The sequence below is a fragment of the Nerophis lumbriciformis genome, linkage group LG18 (genome assembly GCF_033978685.3).
Source record: "Nerophis lumbriciformis linkage group LG18, RoL_Nlum_v2.1, whole genome shotgun sequence".
In the NCBI taxonomy this organism is placed as follows: domain Eukaryota; kingdom Metazoa; phylum Chordata; class Actinopteri; order Syngnathiformes; family Syngnathidae; genus Nerophis; species Nerophis lumbriciformis.
The window spans coordinates 18,198,562-18,218,169 of record NC_084565.2 but is presented as its reverse complement, the minus strand read 5'-3'; the positions used below and the strand labels follow the sequence as shown (position 1 = coordinate 18,218,169).

Here is a 19,608-nt window from a genome sequence, read left to right as displayed (position 1 = left end):
GGTTCAGTGGTTGTATGCAGTGACTCTTCACAGGACGGAAATACACATTATCTATGCAGCTGGGATAGGCTCCAGCTCCCCCCGCGACCCCGAAAGGGACAAGCGGTAGAAAATGGATGCAAGGATAGTCTGTAGTTGCTCCTTCTGGAGACACTGACCCTTAGTGTTTTGGAAGGGAATTACAAGTTTGGCACCACCCCCCACGGAAGAACTATAAATCAAACAAGACGCCGTCGGGGGCGACACAAGCTACGCAAGAGAATATTCCAGCCTTAAGACATCTTTCTCAACAATTCTGATTGCCGAACATGTCTGTCACTCAAATGCTGGTAACAATGGAGGAAAATACAATAAAAAACCTTAGCCTCTTGCGTTTATTTACCACACTAATTAAAACCTCAATGTCGATACGATTTCGAATAATAGTGCAGTCCTAGTATAGTTTAACAATATGTTTATTGTTAATATGTATCATGGAAAACTATAACTACAAAAGACATTAGACACATATAGACACAAGAGATGTTACGATTGACAGTAGTAATGATACACTGCGGTAAAACTCCTAACAGTTAGTATTACTGTTTTAAATTACATTTATCGTAAGACCGTAATTGATAACTGCACCGGCACTTCTGCACAGGTGATACAGCTCATTTACTGATGAAGGAAGCTAGCACGCTAATAGATAACTTTCTTAAATGTTAACGTGAATGCAAGAGACATTAATGTATTTCCTCATTACAAACATCATACCACAAGCTAATACTTGTATAAACACATTGAAGCTATTGAATTGTGCACATTGAACTTTCAGGCTGTGCTCATTCTGCGTTTATTGGTAAAACACTCTGAAGCCTTTAAAAATTAGAATAGAAGAAGATAGACATGTTCAAACACTCAAATAACAATACTGTGGCCCTTTTTAAAAGGGTCTGTTTGCAACTTCCACACAGTTACATTTTTCAAAACAAAAGATATACCAAGAACACCATTCGCTAGGTTATGTTACCTGTAGTGGGTTAACCGAACACATATTTTAAAACTTTCTATATTTTTGAGAATTACCAAGTGTTCTAAAAAATGTTACTGGCCCCCAAAGATTATTGGTGTTTATGGCTGTCACTCACCCTGCCTGTCTCATCAACATGGACATACAAAAGCAGTCCAAAAAAGCATTGAACAATTTGCAGCCCTGCGATGAGGTGGCGACTTGTCCAGGGTGTACCCCGCCTTCCGCCCGATTGTAGCTGAGATAGGCTCCAGCGACCCCAAAGGGAATAAGCGGTAGAAAATGGATGGATGGATGGACAATTTACTGCCATGTTGTTGTTAAGACAGAAGATACACCCAAAACTAATGCGTGTGCACGTGTTACATACATACGTAGTTACGTCATTACGTTCTAGAAGACGTAAAAGGGAAGGATATAAGGCTTGAAATACAATGGAAAGTTAGCGCCCTCTAGGCATCTCCGGAAATGCTGCAAACAGCCCTTTTAAGAAGTAAGAATAATATTTAGTGTTTCTTCTGCCAAGAAGTAGTTATGGTGTCAGTTTATTCCAAACATGCATACAGTTAAAATGTAATACATCACATATTTCCTTTCCCCCACCCCCCTTACAGCATGTCCGAAAAAGAGTTGGAGGAAGCTTATCTTAATAATCTTTCCCTTTTTGTCTCATAGCAGTTATTAACGCATTTGTTTGTACTCTATTTCAAACACCACAGTGGTAAATGAAGAAATGAGTAAATGCATAAATGAAAGGACAATGTGTAAGTAAATAATTATTAAATACCGGTACATAAACAATAAATACAGTTCTCATGAATACATTGTTAAGTAATGTATGGTCATCATCATGAGATGAGTAAGATTATCAAATTTTTTGAAAAGTTTCAAGATGTTTATCAAGATTCTTTTTCTTCGTACTTTGTAAACACTCTTGAGTTTGAACAGTTTCTTAAACTGGATAATATTAGTACATTGTTTGACTTCTTTGCTTAATCATTTCTGTAATTGAATTCCACATACTGATATGCTAAAGGTCTTGATTGTTGTATGTGCATACAAATGTTTTAAACAAGATTGTTCTCTGTTATATTTCTCCTCTTTTGTTAAGAATAATTGTTGTACATTCTTGGGTAGCAGATAAGTTTGCTTGTAAATAATTTAAGCTGTTGGAAATGCACCAAGTCAATGAATTTTAATATTTTTAATGGGTTTGTATGTTCTTGATAGCTAATGTTATGTATTATTCTGTGGGGCTGTATGGCTCGGTTGGTAGAGCGGCCGTGCCAGCAACTTGAGGGTTGCAGGTTCGATCCCCGCTTCCGCTATCCTAGTCACTGCCGTTGTGTCCTTGGGCAAGACACTTAACCCACCTGCTCCCAGTGCCACTCACACTGGTTTAAATGTAACTTAGATATTGGGTTTTACAATGTAAAGCGCTTTGAGTCACTTGAGAAAAAGCGCTATATAAATGTAATTCACTTAAAATGTAAAATGTAATTCACATTCTAACTGACCTCTTTTGTAACACGGTTAGTGACTGAAGTGTACTTTTGTCACTAATCCTGGTTAAAATAATTTCTGTATATCAATCAATCAATCAATCAATCAATGTTTATTTATATAGCCCTAAATCACAAGTGTCTTTACAGTTATTACTTACCGTTTCATTGTCTCCTCCATTGCCATAAATTATAGTCACCAAACACACTATTATAAGTAGGTTTTCGGAAAATCCATCTTTTTGTGAAAGTTTGGGGGAAGCAGGACTTTTCTTAGCACACACAAGAAGAGAGATTTCTTCTGAGTTGAAGGTGCATTGCCACAAATCATAAAAATTCAAGGAAAAGCACCTATTACTTCAGATGGGGCTGAAAGTTTTTGTTGTGACTTTTGCTGGTTAAAACAACCAATAACAGGGCATTTTAGTTGTTTGTGTCGTACCTCGTTTGGACTACAAATGCTCGAACGATAAACAAAGTGGCGGATTCACACACAGACCTTTAAACCTTTACCATATATAGAGATATCCGCAGACGTCACAGGTCTGAAAAACGTCACAGGGCTGACAAATTCCAAACGAACCTTTTGGAGGACGTGTAGGAAGGCAAGCTTGTTTTATAAATATCTCTACAATGCCTCCACGGTTGGATTTCAATTTTTCCGGATTTATGCAGATCCCAAATACATATAAACTGATACCAAAAGGTTAGAAAAGTTGGTTTTGCATAATAGATTATCTTTAATTTTGCAGGTGGGTCTAATGTTGTCACTTGTGAGTGTTTATGCTTTTGAAAGTTACTGACAGTGAACGAAGCACATTTTCTTGCTTAGATGTGATATTGTGCTATTCACCGATTGATATGCAACTGGGGTTAGGCTGATTGGCAACACTAAATTGTCCTTAGTGTGTGAGTGATGTGGTATCTCTGTTGGCCCTGCGATGAGGTGGAGCCTTGTCCAGGGTGTACCCTGCCTTCCGCTCGAATGCAATTGGGATAGGCTTTGCAAATAGATGGATGGATGGATGTTCAGCTTTGTTGTCAATCTTGCCTCAATAAATGAGTCGGGGGAGTCAAGACTGGGTTTGCTTGAGCCTGTGACTATAGAGTAAATTGAACCATGTTATATGTGTATTTTTTTCTTTATTGTACCAGTCAAATTGTGCTGATCAGTTTGGCATCAACAATAAGAACTTGTTCCAGGACGACAGCCAGTCTGCAAATGCTGATGTTCCCCCAGCCCTACCCCCCAAAACGGGTACACCAACTAGACCACCCCCTCCACCTCCAGGTCAGTGTCAGGTCTTGGAATGGAATTGCACATCACAGCTTCTAACTCTCATTTGATAATATTATTTTCCCACTGTATGGTATCGAGTTGATCGTCATACCAGCATAAACACAATGTCCTGAAATTTAGTAACCGAGATCCCACATTTAGCCCTATGAGTACCACACGATAGTTTTATCTCAAATCCTAGTCAAATCTCAAGTAAAGTCTCGAGTAAGTACGAGACAGGTCGACTTAGTATTTTTGAGTCCTTCCATATCATGGACACTGTTAGGTCATTACTGTAGCTAAAATAATATCACTTTTCAAAACCTTGAACCAATTTACTGTATTTAACATACATCTAATAGGCATATGCCAGAGGTCGGCAACCCAAAATGTTGAAAGAGCCATATTGGACCACAAATACAAAAAAGTATTCTGTCTGGAGCCGCAGAAATCTAAAAGTCTTATATAAGTGTTATAATGAAGACAACACATGATCTAAGTGGCTAATAAGCTCTATTAGCCTACTAACAAAATTACTTTAAAAGTCTTATATAAGTGTTATAATAAAGACAACACATGTTCTAAGTGTCTATACTAGTTACATTGGCCTACTATCAAAATGAATATGTGTCGCAGGCTGACGCAAATCGTCGTTGACAGAAATGTTGAAATTTAATATTTATTCTACACATTTTTACAACATTGGAACACATTAGTAAAACTTCTCAGAGGGTGAGATAACTCCTGGAAATGACTGACTTAGGTATAGCCAAAGGTATAGATGTGTGTGTCCAAGTTAAAGGAAACGACAGGCTGTCTTCTTCTCATGGATTTATTACAATCTTTGCAAGCTGTGTAACGTTTGTTGTGTTCTGGAACAACATGGCGCACATGCAAATTAAATACACAGAGGACATAAGTAAAGGGAATTAAATGAGCTCATATATACCTACAAACAAGGCATAATGATATAATGTATACATCCAGCTAGCCTAAATAGCATGTTAGCATCGATTAGCTTGCAGTCGTGCAGTGACCAAATATGCCTGATTAGCACTCCAGAACAAGTCAATAACGTCAACAAAGCACAGTACAGCATAAAACGTTTGGTGGACAAAATGGGACAAAGAAGGAGTGGCAGCGTCGTAGAAAGTTGTAAATGTAAACAAACTGTCGAGTCACAATCCACACGACGGTGAGTTCAAGGGCCGCTGAAATTAGTAGGACAAAACTGCGCTCGCCAAATACTCTCATCAGTGAAGCATGAACACAAACATATTAAACAGTGTGATTTCTAACAATTAGGAAGGTTTGTGTCGTGTTTGTCCTCCTACAGAAACCGTATTACAACAAAAAACATATTTTTCACCCCATTTTTTTAATACCATTTCCATACATTTTTCAAAAAGCTCCATGGAGCCACCAGAGTGGCGCGAAAGAGCCGCATGTGGCTCTAGAGCCATGGGTTGCTGACCCCCGGCATATGCCGATCGATGGGCCACTGCATTTAAGCGTGTTTTTGTGACGTTCTCGCCAATTTTGGTTCTAAATTGGATGTCAAAGTGTACCAACTTTTTGGAATACGTCTTCAGCCTTCTTCTGTCCAGGTGAGAGGCATGATTTATGATCTACAATACATTTCCAAGGCTCGGAAGCGAGGAAACCGCAGACCAATCGATTATATTGCCGCTATAAATAGTTTGTTTGCGTTAGCGCTTATAAACAATATCAATTATACGTTTGTTAATATTCAAATCTAGAAAACATAATTGGAATATTGTTGGCGGTTTTTGGATGGTTATTGGGTTTTATGGGCAGAACAGAGGACCTCCCATTGGCTCTGTTGTAAGCAGACTTTTATTTACCTTTATTTACAAGTTAGAATGCATTATTTAAAAAATCCATCCGTCATCTTGTCTTTCATAATGATTGTGAACGATAGGCAAAATAAACCAAAAAAATGTTCAGTTCCCCTTTAAGAGTTGTGTGGATTTCCTACTGAAAATTGGCGTACGTTCAAATCCATAAAACAGCATAGGCAAGAAAAAAATCAGATGTATTTGGGGGGGGGGGGCGCACACTAATCCAAGCACATTTCATTTTTACATCCCATTCAACGTGAAATTGATCGTAGATGTTTGCGTGGCTGGGCACGCCCAGACCATGCCCTTTAATAATGCTTAATTTATATTGAAATTAGCCATGTGCCTGAGTCAGTAGGAGGTGGGGACGGCATGGGCATTTGGGAGAGTGGCCGTGTCGGCAACCTGAAGGTTCCTGGTTCGATCCCCACCTTCTACCAACCTCGTCATGTCCGTTGTGTCCTTGAGCAAGACACTTCACCCTTGCTCCTGATGGGTTGTGGTAAGGGCCTTGCATGGCATCTCCTGCCATCAGTGTGTGAATATGTGTGTGTGAATGTGGAAATAGTGTCAAAGCGCTTTGAGTACCTTGAAGGTAGAAAAGCGCTATACAAGTATAACCCATTTACATTTACATTTAGGTGCTTCTTAGGTTTCGGGCAAACGAGAGAGGGTTGAGATTGTGAGCCTGTTAATGCCGTGGGTTCCGAGAACCGTACACAGGCTGAAATAAAAAATAAATGAACGAGCATCAGGAAGAAGGTGAAGAAGAAGATGGATGTGCATGGCAAAAACAGGCGGAAAGACTGAAGATAAAGTAGAGCTGCATCCTGTTCGAAAAGATACATAAAACTTTAGATGAGGTGGGTGACTCTGATTTCCCCCAAGAAGAATATATGTCTAACTTACTACAAAATAAGTTTATACTGTAGCCTGCTCGCAGCCAGATTAGTTTCATATTAACATTATGCAATATAATGTTTGCAATTGTTACATTTAAACATGCCAGCATATGAAAAAAGATACAAAAGACTTTGACTCTTGTTTGATTACTCAATTTTATATAATAACACAGGAGAACTACTTGCAGTAGCAGCCGTACGTGACACAAAGTCGGGCCAGTACTCTGGTGCCGTTGTGCAGCAACCTTCGGCGGCTGCCTTCTTCCTGACTGGCAAAGCTGGTGCTGGAGTCACAGGAACACATTTTGACATCAATAAGTGGCAAAATAATCACCTATATAGATAAATAGACGTCCTCACAAATATTAATAAGAAAATGAAGCATTAAATGCATTAGCAAAAAGTGGATTTTGTGTCCTTGCTTCGATCTTTCTTTGTTGAAATCAAATGTTGGCAAAGCCCGAACAACCACCTCTATGTGTTGCCAAAGTATCCATGTCCTGCAGAAATGTGCAGTATGGCAGCCCTGGTCCTTAGCTTTCAGGAAATGTGGTCCCAAAAACACTTAAGTTAAATATCCCTGCCATAGTGTCTTGCTCCACAGTCTTAGTCTCATAATCTTTTCTGCAGTGGACCAGTTTCTTGATTTTGCTCTTCCAGTTCGTTTTTTTGTTTGCGTTAAATTCCTGTGTGTCTTGTTTGTAAACAGCCCTTCTGTGCCACTAATTAGCCTATATCGTACCTCCCATGCAGGTAAGAGATCTTCCCTCTCCAGAACTGAGTCCTCAGACTCCTTCCATCGACGAGGGCATTTCCTGCCGCAGACCTCAGGAGATTTCTCCTCCTCTTCTTCCTCCTCCTCTCTGCCTGCCAAGGATCCCATAGCCGACCCCTTCGCCCCTTCCTCCCCTCCACGTCAGCACATACAGGAAGGTGACCGATTTGCCAGCTTTGACAAAGTGAGCATCGCCCTCTTGCCCTCTCCCTCACCTCCACATGACACTTCTGAGTAGGCGTCCATCCTGCTCTTCTCTCTTTTCCTCTGCTCTACTTTCCTCTCTTTACCTTCTGTTTAAAGGAGCTGTTTGCAACTTGCTCTGTTATATTTTCCATTCCAAAAATATAACAAGAACACTGTTTGCTAGTTTATGTTACCATCAGGGTTTTAACAGAACATAGACATTTTAGTGTCTTTATTTTTCACAATTAGTAATTATGTTCCAAAAAATAGTTTGTCAGTCGGAGGAATTTGTTGTCTCGCCACGCGCACACAGAGTCACAGAGAAGCAACTAGCAATTGGCAGTCTTGCTGTTAGGATAGGCTGTACCTTAAATTAGTGATTCCCTCTCTTTTTTTTTTTTTTTACTTGTTCTGTCCAGCCACTCCGGCAAATCATATTGCTATACAGATTTACTTTACAAAACAGAAGAGTGGGATACTACTGTTGCTTTATTTGTATTTGACTTAATTAAATGGATTTATTTCATGTTCGGCCGAGCAGGACCAGAGCAAAAGGGCATAGAAATAAGAAAAAAGGAAGACAGAGGGGGAAATTGCGGGGACAACAACATCAGCAAATATGATATATTATTCTCTAACTGTGGTATACACAGGCTCCATCTAGTGGTACACCAAATAATCACTTAATTAAAGTACAGTGTTTTATTTTGCTATGTTCAAACAGCGTTAACAGTTGGCACCTCTAGGTACTGTAGCTGTATAATTAATATTGTACATAGCTACATCTCCACAAAGCAATGAGGTGTGTAGAAGACGTCGATCGTGGGAGGAGCTCCTTACAATATTTCACAGTTTCATGTGTGTGTTCAATAGTTTTCAGTGGGTAGTAAATCTAAATTGACATAAGAGATGCACACTGACTACTCTGAAGGTTAACCAATTTTAATTTCTATAGTATTGTCCCTTTAGAAGATGTAATCAAATGCCGGTTGTATAGGGTGTATAGTTTGTCTTGCAAGTACCACCGGTTTTGCTGCATCTGCTTACTATCTCAGTTTTGTTTTGGATATGTAGTTTGGGCTTGAAGTACAAACCCCAAAACCAGTGAAGTTGCCACGTTGTGTAATTCGTAAATAAAAACTTAATGCAATATTTTACAAATCCTTTTCAACTTATATTCAATTGAATAGATTGTAAAGGCAAGATATTTAATGTTCGAAATGAGAAACTTTATTTTTTTTGCAAATAATCATTAACTTAGAATTTAATGGCAGTAACACCTTGCAAAAAAGTTGGCACACGGGCATTTTTACCACTGTGTTACATGGCCTTTCCTTTTAACAACACTGTAAATGTTTGGGAGCTGTGGAGACCAATTTTTGAAGCTTCCATCCATCCATCCATCCATCTTCTTCCGCTTATCCGAGGTCGGGTCGCGGGGGCAGCAGCTTAAGCAGGGAAGCCCGGACTTCTCTCTCCCCAGCCACTTCGTCCAGCTCCTCCCGGGGGATCCCGAGGCGTTCCCAGGCCAGCCGGGAGAGATAGTTTTCCCAGCGTGTCCTGGGTCTTCCCCGTGGCCTCCTACCAGTCGGATGTGCCCGAAACACCTTCCTAGGGAGGCGTTCGGGTGGCATCCTGACCAGATGCCCGAACCACCTCATCTGGCTCCTCTCGATGTGGAGGAGCAGCGGCTTTACTTTGAGCTCCCCCCGAATGACAGAGCTTCTGTCATTCTCTAAGGGAGAGCCCCGCCACTCGGCGGAGGAAACTCATTTCGGCCGCTTGTACCCGTGATCTTGTCCTTTCGGTCATGACCCAAAGCTCATGACCATAGGTGAGGATGGGAACGTAGATCGACCGGTAAATCGAGAGCTTTGCCTTCCGGCTCAGCTCCTTCTTCACCACAACGGATCGATACAGCGTCCGCATTACTGAAGACGCCGCACCGATCCGCCTGTCGATCTCACGATCCACTCTTCCCCCACTCGTGAACAAGACTCCGAGGTACTTGAACTCCTCCACTTGGGGCAAGATCTCCTCCCCAACCCGGAGATGGCACTCCACCCTTTTCCGGGAGAGAACCATGGACTCGGACTTGGAGGTGCTGATTCCCATCCCAGTCGCTTCACACTCGGCTGCGAACCGATCCAGTGAGAGCTGAAGATCTTGGCCGGAAGAAGCCATCAGGACCACATCATCTGCAAATAGCAGTGACCTAATCCTGCAGCCACCAAACCAGATCCCCTCAATGCCCTGACTGCGCCTAGAAATTCTGTCCATAAAGGTTATGAACAGAATCGGTGACAAAGGGCAGCCTTGGCGGAGTCCAACCCTCACTGGAAACGTGTCCGACTTACTGCCGGCAATGCGGACCAAGCTCTGACACTGATTATACAGGGAGCGAACTGCCACAATAAGACAGTCCGTTACCCCATACTCTCTGAGCACTCCCCACAGGACTTCCCGGGGTACACGGTCGAATGCCTTCTCCAAGTCCACAAAGCACATGTAGACTGGTTGGGCAAACTCCCATGCACCCTCAAGGACCCTGCCGAGAGTATAGAGCTGGTCCACAGTTCCACGACCAGGACGAAAACCACACTGTTCCTCCTGAATCCGAGGTTGGACTATCCGGCGTAGCCTCCTCTCCAGTACACCTGAATAGACCTTACCGGGAAGGCTGAGGAGTGTGATCCCACGATAGTTGGAACACACCCTCCGGTTCCCCTTCTTAAAGAGAGGAACCACCACCCCGGTCTGCCAATCCAGAGGTACCGCCCCCGATGTCCACGCGATGTTGCAGAGTGTGTCAACCAAGACAGCCCCACAACATCCAGAGCCTTAAGGAACTCCGGGCGGGTCTCATCCACCCCCGGGGCCTTGCCACCGAGGAGCTTTTTAACTACCTCGGCAACCTCAGCCCCAGAAATAGGAGCGCCCACCACAGATTCCCCAGGCCCTGCTTCCTCATAGGAAGACGTGCTGGTAGGATTGAGGAGGTCTTTGAAGTATTCTCTCCACCGATCCACAACATCCGCAGTTGAGGTCAGCAGAGCACCATCCCCACCATACACGGTGTTGACACTGCACTGCTTCCCCTTCCTGAGGCGGCGGATGGTGGTCCAGAATTGCTTCGAAGCCGTCCGGAAGTCTTTTTCTCTGGCCTCCCCGAACTCCTCCCATGTCCGAGTTTTTGCCTCCGCGACCGCTGAAGCCGCACACCGCTTGGCCTGTCGGTACCTGTCTGCTGCCTCAGGAGTCCCATGAGCCAAAAGAACCCGATAGGACTCCTTCTTCAGCCTGACGGCATCCCTCACCGCCGGCATCCACCAACGGGTTCTAGGATTACCGCCACGACAGGCACCAACTACCTTGCAGCCACAGCTCCAATCGGCCGCCTCGACAATAGAGGTACGGAACATTGTCCACTCGGACTCAATGTCCAGCACCTCCCTCGTGACATGTTCAAAGTTCTTCCGGAGGTGGGAATTGAAACTCTCTCTGACAGGAGACTCTGCCAGGCGTTCCCAGCAAACCCTCACAATGCGTTTGGGCCTGCCAGGTCTGTCCGGCATCCTCCCCCACCATCGCAGCCAACTCACCACCAGGTGGTGATCGGTAGAAAGCTCCGCCCCTCTCTTCACCCGAGTGTCCAAAACATGAGGCCGCAAATCCGATGACACAACTACAAAGCCGATCATGGAACTGCGGCCTAGGGTGTCCTGGTGCCAAGTGCACATATGGACACCCTTATGTTTGAACATGGTGTTTATTATCGACAATCTGTGACGAGCACAAAAGTCCAATAACAGAACACCACTCGGGTTCAGATCCGGGCGGCCATTCTTCCCAATCACACCTCTCCAGGTTTCACTGTCGCTGCCAACATGAGCGTTGAAGTCCCCCAGTAGAACGAGGGAATCACCCGGGGGAGCACTCTCCAGTACTCCCTCGAGTGAATCCAAAAAGGGTGGGTACTCTGAGCTGCCGTTTGGCGCGTAAACGCAAACAACAGTCAGGACCCGTCCCCCCCACCCGAAGGCGGAGGGAAGCTACCCTCTCGACCACCGGGTTGAACTCCAACGTGCAGGCTTTGAGCCGAGGGGCAACAAGAATTGCCACCCCAGCCCGTCGCCTCTCACTGCCGGCAACGCCAGAGTGGAAGTGAGTCCATCCCCTCTCAAGAGAAGTGGTTCCAGAGCCCTTGCTGTGCGTCGAAGTGAGTCCGACTATATCTAGCCGGAACTTCTCCACCTCACGCACTAGCTCAGGCTCCTTCCCCCCAGCGAAGTGACGTCCCACGTCCCAAGAGCCAGCTTATGTAGCCGGGGATCGGACCGCCAAGTGCCCTGCCCTCGGCTGCCGCCCAGCTCACACTGCACCCGACCTCTATGGCCCCTGCTATGGGTGGTGAGCCCATTGGAGGGGGGACCCACGTTGCCTCTTCGGGCTGTGCCCGGCCGGGCCCCATGGGGACAGGCCCGGCCACCAGGCGCTCGCCATCGTGCCCCACCTCCGGGCCTGGCTCCAGAGGGGGGCCCCGGTGACCCGCGTCCGGGCGAGGGAAATCTGGGTCCTTGGTTTGTGTTCTTCATCGAGGTCTTCGAGCTGCTCTTTGTCTGATCCCTCACCTAGGACCAGTTTGCCTTGGGAGACCCTACCAGGGGGCATAGAAACCCCCGGACAACATAGCTCCTAGGATCATTGGGACACGCAAACTCCTCTACCACGGTAAGGTGGCAGCTCAGAGAGGAGATTTTTTAAGCTTTTCAGGTGGAATTCTTTCCCATTCTTGCTTGATGTACAGCTTAAGTTGTTCAACAGTCCGGGGTCTCCATTGTGGTATTTTAGGCTTCATGTTGCGCCACACATTTTCAATGGGAGACCGGTCTGGACTACAGGCAGGCCAGTCTAGTACCCGCACTCTTTTACTATGAAGCAGAATGTGGCTTGGCATTGTGTTGCTGAAATAAGCAGGGGAGGCCATGATAACGTTGCTTGGATGGCAACATATGTTGCTCCAAAACCTGTATGTACCTTTCAGCATTAATGGTGCCTTCACATATGTGTAAGTTACCCATGCCTTGGGCACTAATACACCCCCATACCATCACAAATGCTGTCTTTTGAACTTTGCGCCTTTAACAATCCGGATGGTTCTTTTCCTCTTTGTTCCGTAGGACACAACGTCCACAGTTTCCAAAAACAATTTGAAATGTGGACTCGTCAGACCACAGAACACTTTTCCACTTTGCTTAAGTCAATATTAGATGAGCTCGGGCCCAGCGAAGCCGGCTGCGTTTCTGGATGTTGTTGATAAATGGCTTTGGCTTTGCATAGTAGAGTTTTAACTTGCACTTACAGATGTATCGACCAACTGTAGTTACTGACAGTGGTTTTCTGAAGAGTTCCTGAGCCCATGTGGTGATATCCTTTACACACTGATGTCGGTTGTTGATGCAGTACCGCCTGAGGGATCGTAGGTCCGTAATATCATTGCTTACGTGCAGTGATTTCTCCAGATTCTCTGAACCTTTTGATGATATTACGGACCGTAGTTGGTGAAATCCCTAAATTCCTTCAATAGCTTGTTGAGAATTGTTGTTCTTAAACTGTTCGACAATTTGCTCACGCATTTGTTCACAAAGTGGTGACCCTCGCCCCATCCTTGTTTGTGAATGACTGAGCATTTCATGGAAGCTGTTTTTACCCCCAATTATGATACCCAATTAGCCTGTTCACCTGTGGGATGTTCTGAATAAGTGTTTGATGAGCAATCCTCAACTTTTTCAGTCTTTTTTGCCACTTGTGCCAGCTTTTTTTTAAACATGTTGCAGGCATAAAATTCCAAATGAGCTAAAATTTGCAAAAAATAAAGTTCACCAGTTTTAATGTTAAGTATCTTGTGTTTGCAGTCTATTCAATTGAATATAGGTTGAAAAGGATTTGCAAATCATTGTATTCTGTTTTTATTTACGATTTACACAACATGCCAACTTCACTGGTTTTGAGTTTTGTAAATTAGCCTGTGGCATAAGAGGAAAGTTGTTCGTTAAAATATTAGCAAAGGCAAATTTTAATTCCAATTGAATTTCAGCAGATATTTGATTCATGTATTTTTTCAATTTCTTTATGTGTATAAATCTAATATAATTGGTTTTATATTTTTTTAGAAAATCTGTGGTGTTTCCATGTACCACTAGATACAGACTATGTACCAACTGTGGTACTTGTACCACTGAGTAGCAATGCTTTACATAAACCATTATATTTGTCACCATGGTATTTACAGGCATACAGCAAGCGCAACCCTGAATAGATATAGCTTTGAACTTTGTCTGAACTGTAAAGGCAGGTGCGTTTATCATAATATGACCTACTGAAACTAAAACAGAGAACAATTAATTCCACCTCCAATTGTACTGCCGTATTGACCAGACCCAGGAATAGGAAGAGACAAATAGAAAGTGTGACTCTTAGGTATTCCTTTTGCTTTGAAAGTCTCTCAACAGACATTGGCCTCAATCTACATTTTTTACACATTTGAACAAATAAGGCCATCCTCTCTAACAGAATCAAGGAAATGCTGTATTAAGGCATTATGGAAATGTATGACTACAATAATTACTATGTCAATTAATTTTTCATAATTTTTTAATCCGACACAAGGAAATTCTCAATATACTGTTATAAACTTGTGAGAAATTGAGGACACTTCTTGGCTGTAAGCCAAGTCTTCTACTCCTGAACCGCTGGTGAACATTTGTCAAAACATGCATCCCTAGTGTGACACTGTTATTAAACCACCGCAAACCGGTACCCAATATGTTGGATTCTCTTGAAATTTGACCCAATCACCACAAAATCTGGTACACACCTTTTAAAGGACTGATCTTCATGTAATTAACATTTCAGCATGATTGGTTGAATAACATGATTGACTTGACTTTATTAATTCATGCTTGCAGTGGAGCCAGGGCCCGACTGAAAAAACAGCTGAACTTTACAATGAATATCAAACAAACAAAAAATTAAAAAAATGAAAAGAACACACAGTATTTTATATAAAAAAAGGGCAACAGCAGCATGGAAACTATTAGCATTCTATGTATATGACTGTATTACTTATTTAATTAGATAGTGTCATTATACAGCTTAATTGCAGTATGCAGAGTAGAGTTTTTAAGTCTCTTTATCTTGGCTTTGGGCTCGGGTTCAGCCAGCTTATGTTGGTTCCTCAATGTCCTGGCAGTGCGACTGCCTCGTGTTGGAGGTAGCAGGTCATGCAGAGGGTGTTGCTCATCATGCATATCTCTGACCAGCTTCACTGCAGCCTCCTCTCTCCTGGTCTGGAGTGATGGTAGGGGTTGTGAGATGTTTCCAGCTCTCCTCGTAATGATTTTACAGGCACGTTTCTGGACTCGCTCTAGCCAGGCTGTCAGATATGGGCACAGCCTGTTGTTTTTTAGAGCAGCCCACTAAGAGCACTGAGCTATATTCCAGACATGGCCTGATGAGAGTGGTGTAGATGGTAACAAGGTCATCTGCAGGTAGTCCATGTCTCGCCATGACTGTGAGGTAGTGCAGCCGCTTGGAGGCGGTTTTTATTGCCTACTCGATGTGCACATCTCCAGTCAGGTTTTGATCGAGGTGGTAACCCAGGTACTTTGTTGTTTCCACGACAGGGACCTCCTGTCCCCCCAACATCAGTGCAGGAGGTTGTGATGGATTTCGGGCAAAACATATCCGGAGTTCTACCGACTTCTTCCCGTTGAGTATCATTTTCTTATTTGCTGCCCATTCATCCAGCCTTTGTGCCTCCTGGCACATCGTTGTGTCTGACATGATGCTGGATATGGGGATCGCTCTCGATAGCCCGATGTCGTCTGCATATCCGACATCAAGGGTGTCCTCAAACACAGCACCCCGGGTGGCCATGTAAAGGGGGGAGACAACACCCCCTTGTGGCACCCCAGATGTAACTTCAATACAGGGGCTGTGAGCTCCATTTGCCACCACTCTCTGTCTCCTTCCTGAGGTGTAACTATGTAGCCAGGCTGTCAGATATGGGCACAGTCCTAGGTCCAGTATGTTTTGCATCAGGATCCCATGGTCAATTACATCAAAAGCTCTCGACATATCTGCCAACAGTACTAATCTAGATTCTATAAGTCATTAAGTATTTGTGTAGTGATTAAAATAAACTTTGAAGAAATCTATATTACATGCACCTGAGGTGTTCTAAACTTTTCACTTCCATTCCATTCATTTTCTATACCGTTTATCCTAAATAGGGTCACCGGTAAGATGGAGCCTACCTACGATGACTCAGGGTGAGAGGCACACACCCTAGATTGATCTCCAGTTGCAGTTCACTGTTTATGTTCTAGGAAAAAAAAGTTTGTCAATAATCAGTCAGTATATCTCACACTCTATATATGTAGACATTATTCATACAGGTAAACATGTATTTACACTGATGATTCCAGTTAAGTCACTTATTTCATATTACTATTAGCTACTGACATACAACTGTCATGAACTGTATTTCTAAGAGCCATTTTTTAGAATGTTAATTTCCTGTCACAAAGGGTTTATTTATTTTCTTCCCCTTATCTTTGATCCACTTCAATTGATTTGCATGAACTAAGCAGTGTTTTTATTCATTCACCGTACTGTCTGAGTGAGTCCTCTCATGACGAGAGCCCAACATGATAGCTTTTTTACATCCATAAACTGTTCTTTTTATTGTTTTAATTGATCTTCCAGATTAACATATTGTCTTATCTGCTAAATAGTTTTTCACACCATCAGTGAAGAGTTCATTAAAAACAAAGCTCAACCACCATAACACCTTAATTACTGATAGTGTAAGCTTTAAGTAAAATTGTATCATTCCTAATTGTGGGAGCCAAATTATGATTAATTGATTTTAAGTGTAAAAACAATGCAGTATGTGTATAAAGCTAATTAAAGAAGTTGAGGTAATGTTGCAATTGGTTAAAAGTTATGTAAAGATGTAAGCTTTATTTTATGTTTTATGTTTCTTCTATTAGGACATGAGCATATGTACGGTCTGTCCTAAGTTTTTACTCAACTGCAGGTATTTATTGGCGTAACACAGAATGTCCAAACCTTCTCCTTCAAGGGCTGCATACAGAAAAATTAAAGGGCCACTTTGTGCAATAAAGATGCTAAAACCAATCCAATGTAGCTTAATATATACTAAGCTATCTGAAAAAAACATTAGCATCTTTGCTACCCCTGGCATTAGGCATTTATTACAGGAGGGCTTTATTTTCAATCATTTTAGAACATGAAATATTTAAATAATGCAGTTTTGTATCAAAATAGATAACTACTGCTACTAATGTTTTTGAAAATAATACTATCCGAGTGCAGCTGGGATAGGCCCCAGCCCCTGCGACCTCAAAAGAGACTAGCGATAGAAAATGGATGGATAAAAACTAGGGCTGTCAAATGGTAAATTGTTTTCACATAGTTAACGCATAATTAATCATGATTAATTGCAAATACATGTTTTTATTCTTCATAAGTTGTATTTATTTATTCATTAAATGTTTATTAAAATGTACACCCAACATAGGGACTGATAATTTGTTTGATTTACGCTAATGCTTGTTTATTAAACACTATGCTTTTTTTAACAGTTAACACAAAATGGACAAAAACAGATGTGACTTGCTGTAATGTGAGGACCGAAAAGTAAGCCTAAATAAGCAACCACGCGTTCAAAAACATGCCCCCCAAAAAAGCAATGTGCAACTTTGCAAGTGACTTTAGAAAAAAAGTTGGTTGTGATATGCAGACTTTGCAACTAGAAACTCACAGAGACAGTGGATGGAAATAACTTTGGTCTTGCCAGGGGAGCAAACTGCCAGGGCTTCGAAGCTTTACTTGTCATTCAATATACCTTTTTCTAAGTTAATTTCTGTTCTCCTATAAATGTATTTGACTCAACTTTAGATGTAACGCCGCTGCTTTATCACGGCTATGGTTTGGACTTAGGGTTAATTGTACGACAAAAGAAATGGTGCCATTAAAGGAAACTTGCTATCTTGTTAATATTGCATTAACTTTGACAGCCCTAAAACAAATGAATGATATTAGTGTATGCAATGTGTTACAAACCCTAAAACCACTGAAGTTGGCACGTTGTGTAAATCGTAAATAAAACCAAAATACAATGATTTGCAAATCCTTTTCAACCTATATTCAATTGCATGCACTGCAAAGACAAGATACTTAATGTTCGGACTGTTATTTTTGCAAATATTAGCTAATTTGGAATTTGATGCCTGCAACATGTTACAAAAAGGCTGGCACACAGGTTTCAAAAGCTCTTTTTGTCTGCTGACGTATGACTTCTTTTTAGAAATTGATGATATGATTTTGAATGGATTCAGAATTTTATAGTTATGAGAAAGTTGAGGAATGCTCATCAAACCCTTATTTGGAACATCCCACAGGTGAATAGGCTAATTGCTAACAGGTGGGTGCTATGATTGGGTATAAAAACAACTTCCATGAAATGCTCAGTCATTCACAAACAAGAATGGGGCAAATTGTCGAACAGTTTAAGAACAACATTTCTCAACGAGCTATTGCAAGGAATTTACAGATTTCACCATCTTATGTCCGTAATATCATCAAAAGGTTCAGAGAATCTGGAGAAATCACTGCACGTAAGCAATTATATTACGGCCCTAAGATCCCTCAGGCGGTACTCAAAAAGCAACATCAGTGTGTAAAGGATTTCACCACATGGGCTCAGGAACACTTCAGAAAACCACTGTCAGTAACTACAGTTCGTCACTACACCTATAAGTGCAAGTTAAAACTCTACCAAGCTTAGCCAAAGTCATTAATCAACAACAGCCATAAACGCCGCCGGCTTAGCTTGGGCGGAGCTCATCTAAGATGGACTGATGAAAAGTGTTCTGTGCTCTGACGAGTCCACATTTCAAATTGTTTTTAGAAACTGTGAACGTCGTGTCCTACGGACCAAAGAGGAAAATAACTATCTGGATTGTTACAGGTGCAAAGTTCAAAAGCCAGCATCTGTGATGGTATGGGGGTGTATTAGTGCCCAAGGCATGGGTAACTTACACATCTGTGAAGGCACCATTAATGCTGAAAGGTACATACAGGTTTTGGAGCAACATATGTTGTCATCCATTCTGTTTTTATTTCCGAATTACACAAGGTGCCAACTTCACTGGTTTTGGGTTTTGTATAATAATAATTATGTGTTGTGTTAGTTAACTATTCTATCAATAGCTCAAAATCCTCTGATTTTTCTTTCTACTGTTTGTCAGCAGACATTAAATAATGCTTATTTAGTGAAATTATCTGCTACTAATGTAAACGTCAGCTTCACAGATACTACAACCACTTGCAAAAAATATGGAATCCCCAGTCTTGGAGGATGTTCATCCGGTTGTTTAATTTTTTAGAAAAAGGGAGCGATCAGACATGACCCAAAACAAAATTGGTATTTTGAGCAGAGAATATTTGGAATCACTCAATTCTTAGGAAAACGTGAAAATCATGAAAAACAAACAACAATACTGTACAACACACCACTAGTACTTTGTTGCACCATCTCTGACTTTTACAACAGTACTCTTCGTCAATCTTGCTCAACTTTATCTGATTGCTGTTGTCAGATCTGGTTTGCAGATCTTGTCATGGACCATTTTCTTCCACCACAGATTTTTAATTGGATTAAGATCCAGACTCTGTGCAGGTCATGACATTGGCCTTTTGTTTATTTTCTTCAAGGAAAGTCAGACAGACTAAAATGTATAATTTAAAACAGAGGTAAAATAACAATATATGCACATAAAAAGAGCAGATCCAAATTATCTTAAGAGAATTTTTTTTAGATAAAAGGCAGTTAAAAAGTTAAAAACAATTTAAACAGTTCAAAGTCTCATGCATTATAGGATGATTCTATCATTTTTTGTCTTACAATTTTGTCACTCCACTTAATTTAAAAATAAAACAGTTACTGATGACCACAATTTATATTCTTGATTTCTTAGTGTTTCTTTAAGCCAGAAAGTT

At 41.9% G+C, this 19,608-nt stretch overlaps 1 protein-coding gene across 7 annotated transcripts in view; it reads left to right on the top strand.

Moving 5' to 3' along the window:
* The window catches only part of eps15 (epidermal growth factor receptor pathway substrate 15), an 81,537-nt gene that overhangs the window by 56,437 nt on the left and 5,492 nt on the right, over positions 1 to 19,608 (top strand). For 4 of the 7 annotated variants that reach the window (XM_061977774.2, XM_061977770.2, XM_061977771.2 and 1 more), the window contains 2 exons: positions 3,670 to 3,805; positions 7,311 to 7,516. In XM_061977774.2, coding sequence (XP_061833758.1) covers positions 3,670 to 3,805; positions 7,311 to 7,516 — 342 coding nt within the window. The remainder of the gene's footprint in view (positions 1 to 3,669; positions 3,806 to 7,310; positions 7,517 to 19,608) is intronic. The other 3 variants (XM_061977772.2, XM_061977776.2, XM_061977775.2) reach the window with 3 other exon arrangements.